The sequence below is a fragment of the Corvus moneduloides genome, chromosome Z, assembly GCF_009650955.1.
Source record: "Corvus moneduloides isolate bCorMon1 chromosome Z, bCorMon1.pri, whole genome shotgun sequence".
Taxonomy (NCBI): Eukaryota; Metazoa; Chordata; class Aves; order Passeriformes; family Corvidae; genus Corvus; species Corvus moneduloides.
Genome location: NC_045511.1, coordinates 53356206 through 53370426, shown reverse-complemented (window position 1 = coordinate 53370426; position 14221 = coordinate 53356206). Strand labels below are relative to the sequence as shown.

The following is a 14221-nucleotide window of genomic DNA, read 5'->3' as shown; positions in this document are numbered from 1 at the left end:
TGTCCTCAGAGAGAAGAGTGGATTTCATTAATAACCCAGATGGAACCAAGAGAACGAGGTAGTAATTGCCAAGACAGTATGTGTTTATGAGATGACATCTGAAAACCTTACAATAAAGATGTAATCAGTGCTTATCCCTCAAAGATGACAAGAAATAGCTAAATATATATACAGATGTCAAATTATCTGTTTGCCTGGACATGAGTAATCCATGACTGGAATCAGTATTCCCATAACACAGTGTTTAAACTTGGTGGTGGTATCATTTCCCAGTAGGCTTCTCAATTATCTATATAAAGGTATTTTGATTTAGTTTTTGGACATAAAATATAAATTCCGTAAGGCAGCACTTTTCTGCACAACTTTTGGCTGCTAAAATGTTCTGCGCTTGCCGAAGGTGCATGGATAGCTACACTCCGACAGTTACTTAAGCACAAATCTTTATTTTCATGGAGGAGGTAGTGATTTCTTTTTATGTGGTATGAGCTTAAAAAGCACACACAAGCGAATACCACTGACTTTCGAGGACATCATTTGATGACCTTCCATTTCATGTAACCGTGGTTCTGAATGCATTGCTGCAAGGAAAATTGGGAGAGGGGTGGAAATTACAAGCCCAGTAAACGACAGACCTAACTTCTAAGCCAACAGTAAATTTTTACTGGTAAGAAAGGAATACCAGCATGTATTTGCTAAAACTTTATAGTGTTTGGTCATCAGCTGTCACAAAGCAGCAAAAGATATATTAAGTCTTGCCTGTGTCAATCACTGAGTCATTTAGAGGAACGATGCAAAGCTGATCAACTACAACTGCAATTTTAGTGATGCTGTCTTTATAACTGAATGCATTTTTGAATGCCAAAATGCAAAAACACCAGCAGGATAGAGGAAGCAATTTTTAAAGCCCTGTGATAAGGCTCCTTTTATTAGTCTGAGGAAACTCTCGACTAATTCAACATTTGCTCAAATTTGCTATAGGTTAATTAGTGGAACAATATGTTACAAGACACTTTATTAGCACTGGCCTGAATCTACTGGTCATGGAAGTGCTCTTTTAAGCTCCGTAATGCAGATACTGTTGTGAGGATTCTGAAGGAAAATCACAGCAGTTATTTCTAAATCACTGTTAGTGACCAATCTGTTTATTTTCATTCATGCAAAATTCCAGGCGTTCATATTAAGTATGGATGTTGAGCACCTACACATTCTATGGACATCTGAACACCAGCACACAGCTACACTGGAGCTGCCCTACAATATTAAAAATGTCCATGTACTGGAGAAAGCTATGAGGAGCAGCAGGAGAAGGTCATGCAAGGTGCCCAAGAGTAATGCAAACAGGATCAATGCACCTCTCTGGCCAACTGAATTGAGCCCTTACAGGTAGAATGCTCAGGTGAAAGACTTGCTAAGATTTCTTAAGAATCATAGCACACTTTTAATGCGTATCTGTAGGGGGAGATAATGTTTTTATTAGACAGTTCACTATAATTGGAATAGAACCCTCCTGTGATCAGAGTCCCTTCAGCAGGACTAACCAAAGCTCTTACACCTTCTATAAACTTCACTTTTCTCATATCTGCAGACCATTAAAACCACAATTAAACTCCTGCATGCATAGGAAGGTAAACAAACACTTTCCAGAAACAGAAGCATGGCCTTTAACACCAACATTACAGCTACACTTGCACCAGAACAAGTCAGAGTTTGCCCTCCCAAGGCAATCTGCAGTCCAGTTTTCAAAGGATTTTTTCAAGATTTCTCCTGAGTACGAGGGTGGGAAGTGAGATGAACAATAAAGGATAAAGAATAAAGAGAGGCAGAAAAATTATTTAGCCAGACTTTGACTTATCCTATACAAATTCTGGACTGTTTTTAGAATGTTGATCACATTTCATGAGACAGTTTCTGTTACAAAGATACTGCTTGAAGTGCATGGTAAGTTATGATTGAATACATCTATGATACATCATGATCCAGAAGGCTGCATTTGCATGGGTTTGTAAATAACTGAACACCTGTAAGTACAGAATTTTCTGGGACTGACAACTATCATTATTTCATGTTGTTTTGTGTAATACATTTCAACATTGTCTTTCTAGAAAGCTGTATTCATCCATCTACCTTCAAGAACCTGCAATGAGCAAAATCTACACAATAGTTCATACTTGTAAATCTGTTGTGGGCCTGCACACACTGAAATTTAAAATGACATTTAACCAGTGCAATAGTGTAGTAAGTATGTCCTTCATGTAACTGTGTCTCAAAATAGTATGTTTAAATACAACACTCCATTTATTTCATATGGCTAGCAAACTCTTCAGCTTCATGATACCTGAAATATAAATGGTTATATATAAACTCCCCATTACACTTGTCTGAAATTTTTTCAGATTGATGTGAAACCTCCAAATGAACCTTAAATATCTGGGATTTGAAAATCTAATCGAGCTAAGCTGTACTTGCTGCACTGCATAACCCAAACTAGCTTACCTGTATTGTGACGCTGTCATATGAAAAGGGGAGGTTTACTCAAGCCCTTAGTATGTGATTATCTGTCAGTGCCCCAGGAAAGCCATGACCTTTGTGCCTGACCAGTCTGTCAGCATCCCGTTATGGGCACCCTTCACTGAGCAGCTCACTAGATCGGGGTGGTTCAGGGTCCCAGACCAACAGAGAGACCCCTCCTGGATCTCCACATCTTTGCCCATTGCTGGTGACTGCCACCACCCTTGAAGGATTCACACTCACAGTTTACAGAGTAACACTCATAATTAACAAAATTGTGACAGGTAAGGTTCGAGGATTGCTAGGGATGGTATCTGACTACAAAAATGTATTCAAAGCATTGCACTAATTCAAAGCAATATACTAACAAGCTCTAATTCCCAGTAAAAGCTAGCTGGAGTTAATGATCTGGTGCACCCAGAGCATGAGCTCTTACCCAACAGGCATCCCTATGGGAAAGACAGGTTTAGCTTGTCAGTTGATTCCAGCAGTTACACTGGAGTCTTCCCGAAGTTCTTCCCATTCTTACCTCACTTTTATACTGTTTAAGTTCAGGTGGAGCTTGAGTGACTAAGATACACATCTTACTCAGTGGGGGGTAGTTGTATCCTGAGGGCAGATATCTCAGGATAGCACCAGAGATAACCCTGGCAGGGGAACCTGTGTCAGTGATTTCCTCCACAGCTGCTCATTCAAGAGCAGGACATCTTCCTTTATCTCTCCTGGTTTTAAGCTGCTGTGAGGGTTATCAGCAGGACTGAGTTCCCCTCTCTGCAAGGGTTTTGACAGAGCCTGGCCCTAGTGTCTCCACTCTGCTCCACCATCCATTGAGACCCTCCCAGACTGTGTGTGTCTGGCAGGTCGGGTATGCCGACTGCATTCCACCTGGGAGCAGCAACTGTATTTCCCAAGGTAATTTCTGTACTGTTAGCTTTATACTCTCAGTCATTTTCCCATAGATGTAAAGAACATTTAAACACAGCTGGCTTTAAGTGTAAGCATTGCACTAAACCTGTTGGGGTCAGTACACTAATAAACATGTGCCTAACAGTTTGCAAAATGAGGCCTTTTGATACTGTCTTTTTAAATTTACTTGTGATTTAAATTTAGCATCCTAAAAATGAAAAGTTAGTATCATTGAAAGGTACTGCTTAGAGCTTTGGCAGGTAGACATACAGACTTAAAAAATATTTGACATACGTATGATTTTAAATACAGTATCTTCTTTTAAGTAAGGTAACTTTCTGTTACACTACTGTGCAGTTTGCTGTCAGACAATTGCTTCTATGTTGTTTTGCTTTTCTACTAGCTGAGGCTTTCCCCAAAACGAACAGAGAAATTAATAAGTATAGCAATTGCCATATTCAAAAGTCACAGCTCTAACTTAAGTTGCAAACAGAGACACTGTTATTATCAGTTGATATCACAACATGCTATATACCTAATTCTATTGGTCAAGAAAAAACCTGAAAATAAGTACAGGCACCTGATTACAGAATTTCAGAATGGTTATGGCTGGAAGGAGATCTTGATCTAGTTAAAACTCCCCTGCTGTGGGTAGGGACACATGATGTTAAGGATTATTTTCTCTTCTGAAAATGCACACGCTGTACCGACAGATACAGGGAATTTAAAGGGACAGAAAAAAAAAAAAGCCCAAACCAAAACCCACAACAGAATTTATTTTCTTATAGGTTTTTTTTTTTTTAATTTTGCATTAAAGAAAGGAACTTCATCAACATTGATTGTCATTTACAGAAAACATTCAAAAATCATGTGTGCATTATTATGAAATGCTAACAGTGTTTAACTAATAATTTACAGGTCATAAAATAAGACAAAAATCTATTACATTCTAAAGTAATATAGAACCTCTTCATTTAACAAGGATGCTGGTCCTACAAGATTCATGATAAAAAAATCCTCAGTGGTCACTTTCTAAATGAATCAGGCTGTCTTTTTACTCACATACACATAAATTAGGTCAATTATATTAAACAAGGGAGAAAGATCAGAAGAGAATTACAGATGTAAAAATGCTGGATGAACTCCTGGCACAGTTGAAATCAGTGAAGGGTTTGCTGCTGGTTTCAATGGAGCCAGATTTTTACCCAGTGTGTCATGATTCATTTGCAGTTCTGCTTTTTGCATCTACAAGCCAGTTAAGATACATCACAGTTATTACACAGTTAAGCTTACAAAAAAAGAAATCACTGTTGACTCTATGAGGCATTTGATTTTAGAAAGGAATTTTTATTTCTCTTTTGAGAGTGATTAATTTTGAGTGTTACTCATTATTTTATTAGATTGTTTATTATCATACTTCTTGACAGGCAGTGCAACTCTTGTGTGTTACCAACAGTGGTAAACATGCTTACCAAATAAAAAACAACACACTCTTAAAATTCAAATTAAATTGATTTACAACAATATAACTACAGCCAAGCACCAAATATCTCAGGGCTTGGATCCTGGGTTTTAACATCTCATTTCACTCTAACAAAATGAACTGGAAATAGGATAAAAACATTAGATATTTGAAAGTGGGAAGTATATGAAAAATCATTTCTTCTCATAATCCTAAAAGCATTTTCAGGGATATTTCAAAAATATTAGAAAGCTTCATTTAAATCTAAATATCTATCTTAATTATGTTTTTTTTTTTTTATAAATTGGTAATCACAAAATACTAGCCATTAAAGTCACATTTGGATGCCAGAAAAGCATCTAAATACTTAGCTCATTATTTATGCTCCTGCCTGTATTACATTACAGCTGTTGACAAACTGGACATAGTTTCTTTTTCCCATTATGATCTCTAAAATGTGCATTTGGTGAAGATCAGTTATGGCTTCAGATTACAGCTAATGAGTGACCTGACCTCAAATTTGAAGAAGAAATTAAAGGCATACAAAAATATTTTGCTCATTGGAAAGAGAGAAATGTTTCTATTAATATAAGTCATGTCAGAAGAATTCATAAAAGCCATATGCTTTAAGGAAGCATTAATTGCTTGAACAACTTTTCTTCAAATCATATTAGTCAAATGCAGTCTGCAGGAATTATTATAGTACTCACTGTACAGACTTGTTGGGATCATGTTCCACTGACAATCCCACATTTTTTTTCCCAGTTACGAACAGAAGCATACACTAAATATCAACGGCTGGTCAAAAGGCTTTATCTATTACAATCAGTTTCCATAAAAACTGAAGAGTACATTACCCTTACAGGAAGCAAGTACATAATTTGCTCTTTGATGTTTTTCCTCTTTAAAAAAAAACCATTACAAAGTCTTATGTTTAAACAGAGACATAGAAAAAATCAGTGTATTCACTGTCCCAAGTTATTTACAGCAAAAATTACAGAGACAGCATACATAGTATTGGACCTTCCACAAGCATATATTAAAAGTAATTACATATGAAAAAATATTTTATTTGTCTTCTACATTTCTACAATACATACTCAGGTTTCTTTCTTCTTGTTTTGTTTGTTTAGTTTTTAAGTAACTTCTTTAGTGTTAATCAAATGAGGCAGAGAATGCAGCTGTAAAATAAGGGATTTTGTTGCTATTATGTTTCCTATATTATTTATATCATCCATTCATTACAACTGAAGTAATTAGTTTAACATGGGAATTATCTCATAGCTATTTGTGTAAATCTCAAAATACCCAATGTATTTGATTTAGCTGAGTGTTGATAACAGCCTAGAGTTCAGTTGTGCTTTATTTGTTGCCACAAGTACAATCACAGAGCCGCTCCCCATAGTGTACTAGAGGTCACACAAGAGGCAAAGACTATCATGGCTAGTTCACTGGCTATGCTACTCAGTGGCTTTTTAAAAATAAGTGCACGAATAAATCCCCATATACTGCAAGAGAATGTGTGGTCCACACTCTGTAGGGTTAAATGATTATTAGCTTTTTTTACTAACAACAAAACACCTTTTTTGCCTGATTCTGACATTGAAGTGACACATTAAAAAAACCACAAATGTAGTGCATCTGAATCTGAATCCCCAAAGTCAACAGCCTAATGTAGTTACTTTGACTTATTAAGCTGCGTGTCTAATCAAGACAAGTATAAGTGCTTTTTTTTTTTTTTTTTTTAAAATAAGCTGGTTTTATCTGAAACAGTCGTCAAGGTAAAGCCTGTTCTTTCCTTTTCTTGGTGGCTAACCATCTGCTCCTGCTTGTGTTTCAATGCAGTTGCATTCTTGTTGCCCAAATAAGGGGCCAATGTGTTCCTAATATTGAAAACTAGGAGCCATTTTTTTAAATTCTCTCCAGACAGAGTCTGATAATAAACATACTTTACTGCTGTCAATGTATAGTCATAAACAAGGACCTCAGCATTTTCTTGTAGCACAAAAAATTTTCTCAACAGCAGTATCTTCATTCATGAATTAGCAGCTATATCCAACAAATCAAAAAAATATGCAAAATCACTGTGATATCTACATTAATTGGAACTTTTATGCTGTTGTACAGAAGACCACGTGCAAAGCAAACAATTTCTGCAAGTACAGTTACAAAGAAACACTTATAATTTACTTATTGCTGCTATATCAAATGATGTTTTCTTTCACTTTCCCTATGTGCTGTGCTTGAATTGTGAGGATGATGAAATTATGCAAATGTAGTACATCATGTTACTGAACTCACTGTGAGCAGTATTATCCTCACTGCCTGCAGTAACACCCAGGAATACCTCTCCTTTCCCAGAGCATTTTGTTCATTGCCTTATCCTCTCAACAGAAATGCAATGCAAGAGTCATTTGGAGGACACGGACGCAGCCGCCACCTCATTGGACATTCAGCCTGCCCTTTTAAGAGAGTTACTGATCTATGAGCTACCACAGTAGAAGTTTTAGGCCTCTTCTTTTCACAATGACTTTTGTCTGCAGACTGTATACACAAGTGACTTTTATAGCTGCAAACAACTTCTGGGATGGTAAATTACTGAGGTGTTGGGCTCACTGTCACACAGTCATGCAGGGACAACACATGCAGGGACAATGCATGCAGGGACAACACAGCTAAGTGAGATCATGAAGGAAGAGGAGGAAGGAGCTTGCTTCCTACCATCTGCATGGAGCCTCCCTTGCAGGCCACAAGGACAGATAAAATTTGAGAAAGAATGAAGATGAATCATTTACCACTCCAAGCCTCGTTCACTAGGAGCTAGGAGTAAAAGGAAAAGGAAGGAGAGGCAAGGTCCTCTGACCACAAAACGGAACTTTTTAATCACGCTAACAAGACCTTCAGTCACTTGGACATGGCTCCTAGCAACCTGTAAGATTAAAATAAAAATTGCAACAGAACGGTTGGCAAAGAATATGATTGTGAAAATCTTGATGCATAGAGAGGCTGGCTTCTCCACCTCCTGAAGCTGTCCATCAGTCTTCTAGGTGGAGGGAATTCAGAGAATGGAATTAAAAAATACATATATTCACTGTGACAATAGAAGCAATGATCACATTCAGAGCTGAGGAGAACCTCTTGGTTGAAGACATGGAATTAACTTAATGACTGGCAGTATAACCCACCGCAATTTATCCTTCTGTGTGTGTTTTTGTAATGATAGGAAATATGTGGTGTAAAGCTAGGGATAAGCACACTTCAAAACTCTTGGAAATGGGAGTACTTTTCACTAGCACAGTATAAAATGGGGCAATGTTTTCTTGATGTGAGAAAGGGACTTATCATGCCATGGAGAAGTATTGCTACAGAGTCGTGGGCTAGCTATAATTCTGTGCATCCCTGAGAGAAAACGGTAGCTGTTAGCCACTTGCTCATGTCTACTTGCTCTTCACAGTCACTTCTCCATGCCGTAGCTTGGTGCTCTTGTCACTGCTGACATACTATCGCTTATTCCACGTCTTAACCTTTCCTCTTACATGCCTGCAGCAAGTCTGAATATAAGCTCACATTAATGGTACATAAACTGAGTACTTCCAAACTTTGTCAGTTGTCTAAATTCAGTAATCTGTACAAAGCTCGCTTGCATTTCATTCCCAAAAGGACCTTAACATCATGAACTGATGGGTCAATTGGACTCCACTGACTGTGAAACAACAGGCAAAGTCAGATCAAGCTGAGGAAATGCTGACAGTGAATTCAGTTTATACCAATGTTACTTCTAATCATTGGCTTGAAAGCCTTGTCTGGGTCATGTTCACTTGGGCAGCTCAACCCATGCCCTTCAAAGCCTCTAACATTCTCTTCTGTATTATCACTGTTATATTTATAGAGTTATTTTTATTAATGAAACATCCCTGAGTGGCATAGAGTGCAACATTTGCATCAAGCAGTGATTGTCATTTACGAAGCGTGAAACTTAAAGAGTAAAGAGGAGGACGGGGCCTCCAACACACTGTTCCTAATGGATGTCAGAGATTTAGTTTCTAGAGAGGAGGCAGAAGGTGCTGGGACAGGCTGGTAGGTATAAATACACTACTATTTTATGGCCAGGGAAAAGCAAGCTGTTCTGTCTCAAGGTTCCATTTCATACATCCTTAGACATAATGAACTGGACAAAAAAAAATCTTCCATGTTTCAGTTTGATCTTATGTGCTATATTCCTGGGATGTCCAAAAGACAATGACTGAAAACAGGAACCACCTTCCAGGCTGGACCGTAGCTATTTTGGAAAGAGCACAATCAATGCAGAGTCAGGAGGGAGGAGGAGTGGGGAAGCCTGAATATCTTTAAAATGACCTTTGAAGCACAGCTTCAGAGGGGTAAAAAAGTCAACAGGGAAAGGAGCCATCAGCTGCACATCTGTAACTAAGCTGCCTGACTCATTTGTGAGACTCCTGTGATCTTACAGAAGCTTGAACAGCCTGGAGGTGGGACACAGAGAGGCTAGCATACAGGAGCAGCTTTGCATCCTCTTTGTGTAGAAGCTGTTACATCGGAAGTCCTTGCAAACTGTCCCAAAGGGAACCACACCCGCGTGCAAGCTGCCAATGTGGAACTGAACAAAGAAAATCACACAATAAAGCTCATCTTCATGGGCAGCTCTGGTAGCTGCTCCACCTCAGCACCATAACCTGGCACAGGTATCAAAACAGCTTTGGTGCCCAAGGTGCAACAGGAGAACAAACTGACCCCTGTGAAACTGAGCTGAAAGGAACAACACAAAGCCTGAAGACAAAGCACTTATGAGGATAACATCTGTCTTCTGCTCAACAAAGCTCAAGGGGGACCTCTTAACGCCAAGGGCCTCCAATCTTGTGATGTGTTGAGCACCTTCCATGTGGTGCTGAAATGCCTCAATTTTTAGTGACTCCGGTTAGAACTAAGTGTCTGACAACTTCCACAATCAATTCCTTAATGCTGCCTATTACAAGCTAATCAATAAACATATACTGCTTTTGGAAACAAGTCTGCTCAACTGAGGAGCCTTCTACTACTATGCTTCTTTTCTAGCAATTTCCTTTAGAAGGAAATATGAATCTTGGAATTAAGTCTTTATAAAAAGAGCAGGTAAGAGTGATATTTACAGCAAAATAAAGTCTTTGTGATAGTATAATGAACACTGTACATCTGCTTCCTCAATGCCAAGGGTAATTTAGCATAATATGGTTGAATTATCAGAGAGCAATGCTAGAAGTAGTAGATTCAATATGTGCTTTAAATATATGCTTTAAATATCCTTTTGTTATAGGTCCCAGGTTAATCAATCATTAAAAAAAAAGTGTCTCATTTGAAAAGCTTGTCACTAAAAAAGTCAACAAACATATTATTATTCAGTTATTACAGAAAGATGATGTGACAAATTCTAGTTTTAGAGACTAATTGAAAAGCTTCAGGTTCTACTGTGAACTACTGAAAGCCAAAACAAATTAAAATGAAGAACTAATACTGTGAATTACAAAATTATTTACTAAAATTCATGCTATTTTTTCCTTTAAAGTCTATGGATAACTTGAACATGTGAAATCCAATATCAAGAATTTGAAATTTTGAGTGTAAATGACTATGTGGGTGAAACCAATCACAAAAATTCAGCCTGTAGCATGTGATCATTATGTGTTGCTCTACACACAGTCAATGAAGGGCAAAAGAGGTATTATACCTGTGTGGCCAATTCCAAATGACAGAAAATTAAATAAAATATAATTGCAGTTACCACAGCACAGCTCCATAAATAAATAATGTTTGAAAATGAATTTTCATTTTCCAAATAAACAACAATGCTATTTGCTCAAATTTTGTATGAATTGTAACAAAAATTTGTTTGGCAATATTTGAAATTCTTGGTAGAGGTTATTGCCTATCAATGGCAATGAAGATCTTGTATGCCAGAGTATTAGAAGTTTTAGGACAAAAGGCAAGAATCAATTTTTATTTCTAAACTGGTTATTGCTACCTTTGTGGTCTCTGACAAGTCACTTAACCTTTTTTCTTCCATTTCCACATCTTTAAAATGTGATGGTAATCACTACTGATTGGAAAGGTCATGATATTGTAGTGATATAAGAACAGTGCTTTAAGGATTAAAAGCCCTGCAGATAATGATTAGTGTGTTTTTCACTGGTGATTTCCATTTAGCTATCTTGCCTGAGAAGTACTTCAAAAATCCCAAGGAGCGATTAGCTTATTTGAGAAGAAGCAACATTTTCAAGATGTAACACATAATTGTAAAGGACTATTTATAAACATGATGAACCTCTTTATTATGCAGCACTATGAACAGTAGTATTTATCACTTCATCTGTATTTCTATGAGTTGGCTGAATATATGCTTTTGATATACTGAAAATGGATTTACAAAATATTTCAAACAATATGTGTGTATTCTCGTGTTGGGAAAGACAACGAAAACATGAATCCCCTGCAATTAAAACGGAGCACTTCAAGAGTTCAGTTTGACTCATTTTTTCCCCGATAAATCTGCACAAACAGTATGTAGACATTAAGTTTTTTTGATATAGAAATATTGAAATTTGAGATATTTTTCTTGGATTTGCCATGCAAGAAGGGCTGCAAATAGGTAAATCACCTTATAAAGAAATGTCAGTCTTAGAGTGGTATAAAGAAGCATCAAGAGCAATGCTTTATTATGTTAATTGAAGACATTTTAATGTAATCACTTGAGAAATGTGCTCTGAATTTGGAGCAAAAAAAGGTACTTCAGTAATCGCTGTTCTATAGGATTAAGCAATTTTGAAGAGTATGTTACATTTGCAACAAAATTCTCGGCACAACTAAATTTGATGGGCAGATTTTTTTCTTTTTTCTAAGTTGTAATGTACCTACACAGAAACATTTATTAGCTGAGAGTTTGTAACTACTCTTGTACCTGGTTCTGGCATTGCTAAAACAGAACAAATAAATAGTGATATTCTCTAGACTCAATTCTACCACAAAATATGTATGCAAACTTGCAAACTGACTGATGGAAGTCAAGGGAGAGCTCCAAAAAGTACTTGAAATAGCCCATGAATTATTTGCTCATGCAGAAAAGAGAAGCTTGAGACCAGAGCTGCACAAGGCATTAAGTTATCCACAAGAGACCCAGTTTCTTCACCCACCGTAGGGCCCACCTGTGTCCTTATGGGCTCCCTGTGGCACTGCCTCTCCATGAGCCCGGCAAACAGGCAGGTCCTTTGGCCTCCCTGCCAGCATGCCTCCCCTTGCCTTGCCTCAGACTGCACTGGCTTCTGCATGGTTTGAAATAAAGAAACGGATCTGCTTGTGATCCTGCCTTCACTTCCCTTCTTCTCTACTGCCTGCTTCTTCTTATTTCCACTCTATGCCCTCTGCTGGCATCCCAGGAGGAGACTTCTCTGGAAAAGTTCACAATGGGTAAAAGTGGTGGTAAAGAGAGATGTAGTGGAAACAGAATCCCTCTTTCATAGCTAAAACGTCTGTGTTTTGTAATACTAGCAGAATGCAAATACATTATTAATGACTGCTGATTAAACCTAATCTATAAGATTAAGTCCATGGCAGCCTTCCACTCCCCTCTGTGTTTGCCTTTGGTTTTGCAAACAAATGCACATAGAGTCAATTCAGAGACAGACAAAAAGAAAAGAAAGCTCCAATCCTTTGCTCCACTCCTGAAATGCATCTAAAATAAATCCTATATATGCATATATATATACAGTTATATACATACAGATAAACATACATATATGCATGTGTTTAAAACATACACAGATGTATGTACGTAATGGAAACCAGCAGTCCCATCTAGATGATGACTGTCAGAAACAGTGACAATTATACTGTCCTTTGTAGCCATGGACTTCACTCACTTTTGACTTTCCTCCTCCTTCACTCCTTTCCTTCCTCTTCAGAGATACATTTTAGGCTTGCTATGGTTTTCACTGAGTTTACTGCCTATCTTTCTAATGAGTTCAGCAAAAACAAACCAAGACTTGAAGCTACTTTTCAAGGCAGTGTCTATGTAAAACAAAATCATGTGTGGAATCAGAAAAATGTACATATGGGATTGTCTGCATTTTTACTCCATGTTTCAGATATTTTACTGAGATCAGGTCCTACTATATTCACTTTTATATATGTTCTATCCCTGTAACAGTGAGAAAAAAAAAACCCAAACCCAATTCTATTCCTCTTTTCACTAAAACCATCCAGACAAGGCTTTTGCACCACTGATACATTCCTGATTTTTGATTTACACACAGCACACATGCACTACATTACACGCATCTCAGAAGTGATCCTGTCATTACACACTGACAGCTGACAATTTAACTCCGTCAAAGCAAATCTTGACTGCTTTGCAAATCAAGCAAATCTTAAAGTAATTCTACTACATTACTTGGAGAGTAAGAAATATATGACAGCTGGGTTGAGCATCCGTTAAATGTAGGCATGTGATTTTAAGTTACAGCATGTATGCATATAATACATACATACATATATACATACATACATACATGTATGTATATGTATGTATATATATATGAGTGTGTGTCTTCCATATATGCACCATAATTTCCGAGACAGCTACAAATTTCCACGTGCATTAAACTATCTAAAAACATAGAACTAGGCAGTCTAATAAGTGGAATTTTCTTAAATTATATTTTAACAATAAACAGCAAGAGTAATACTGCAAAGTACTGCTCTATTATCATGTATATCTACAATAAAATTCTAGGAACAGTTGTCTCCCAAAACATACCCCAATAAAAGTAAATTAAAAAAAAAGGTAACACCCAGTGTCCTATATCTGTATGTTCATTGTCAGTTCAAAAATGAGAAAAAAAAAAAGTAAACAAAAGAGAAAAAAGACATCCCCACTCAGAGTTGCATATTTACATTCTTCAAACTGTAGCGGTGAAAAATAATTCTATTAAGTGCAGGACATTCCTAGTGTTGCAGTAGTGACATTTTTAATAATTTCTTCATGAAAACATTTCTTTTTGTCTTACTAGTGATGCATTCCATGACTACGTGAAAATTCTATTATCCCCTTCACTTGCAGCCAGTGGTTGAGTCTGGATTGAAAAGCTCCTTGTATAATGGAGGAAACAGTGTGTTCACTATGTCTGGATGAGACTGCTTAAATACCTGCAGTTTCTCTCCGTGCAAGTTGCAAAGTGCAGTAATTGTTGGTATCTTGGCTATTAACTGTAAGACATTGAAACAAAAAAAAAAAAGGAAATAGGTGGAAGCAAATTTTTGTATAAATTACACTTTCCAACTATGTTAGTATCTTGCTGAGTA

General features: G+C 37.2%; 1 protein-coding gene across 2 annotated transcripts in view; it reads right to left on the bottom strand.

Moving 5' to 3' along the window:
* Nucleotides 1-5153: 5153 nt before the first annotated feature.
* RORB (RAR related orphan receptor B) overlaps nt 5154-14221 on the bottom strand; it is a 140872-nt gene continuing 131804 nt past the window's right edge. For both annotated transcript variants that reach the window (XM_032096401.1, XM_032096400.1), the window contains exon 10: nt 5154-14125. In XM_032096401.1, coding sequence (XP_031952292.1) covers nt 13970-14125 — 156 coding nt within the window. In that variant the 3' untranslated portion in view covers nt 5154-13969. The remainder of the gene's footprint in view (nt 14126-14221) is intronic.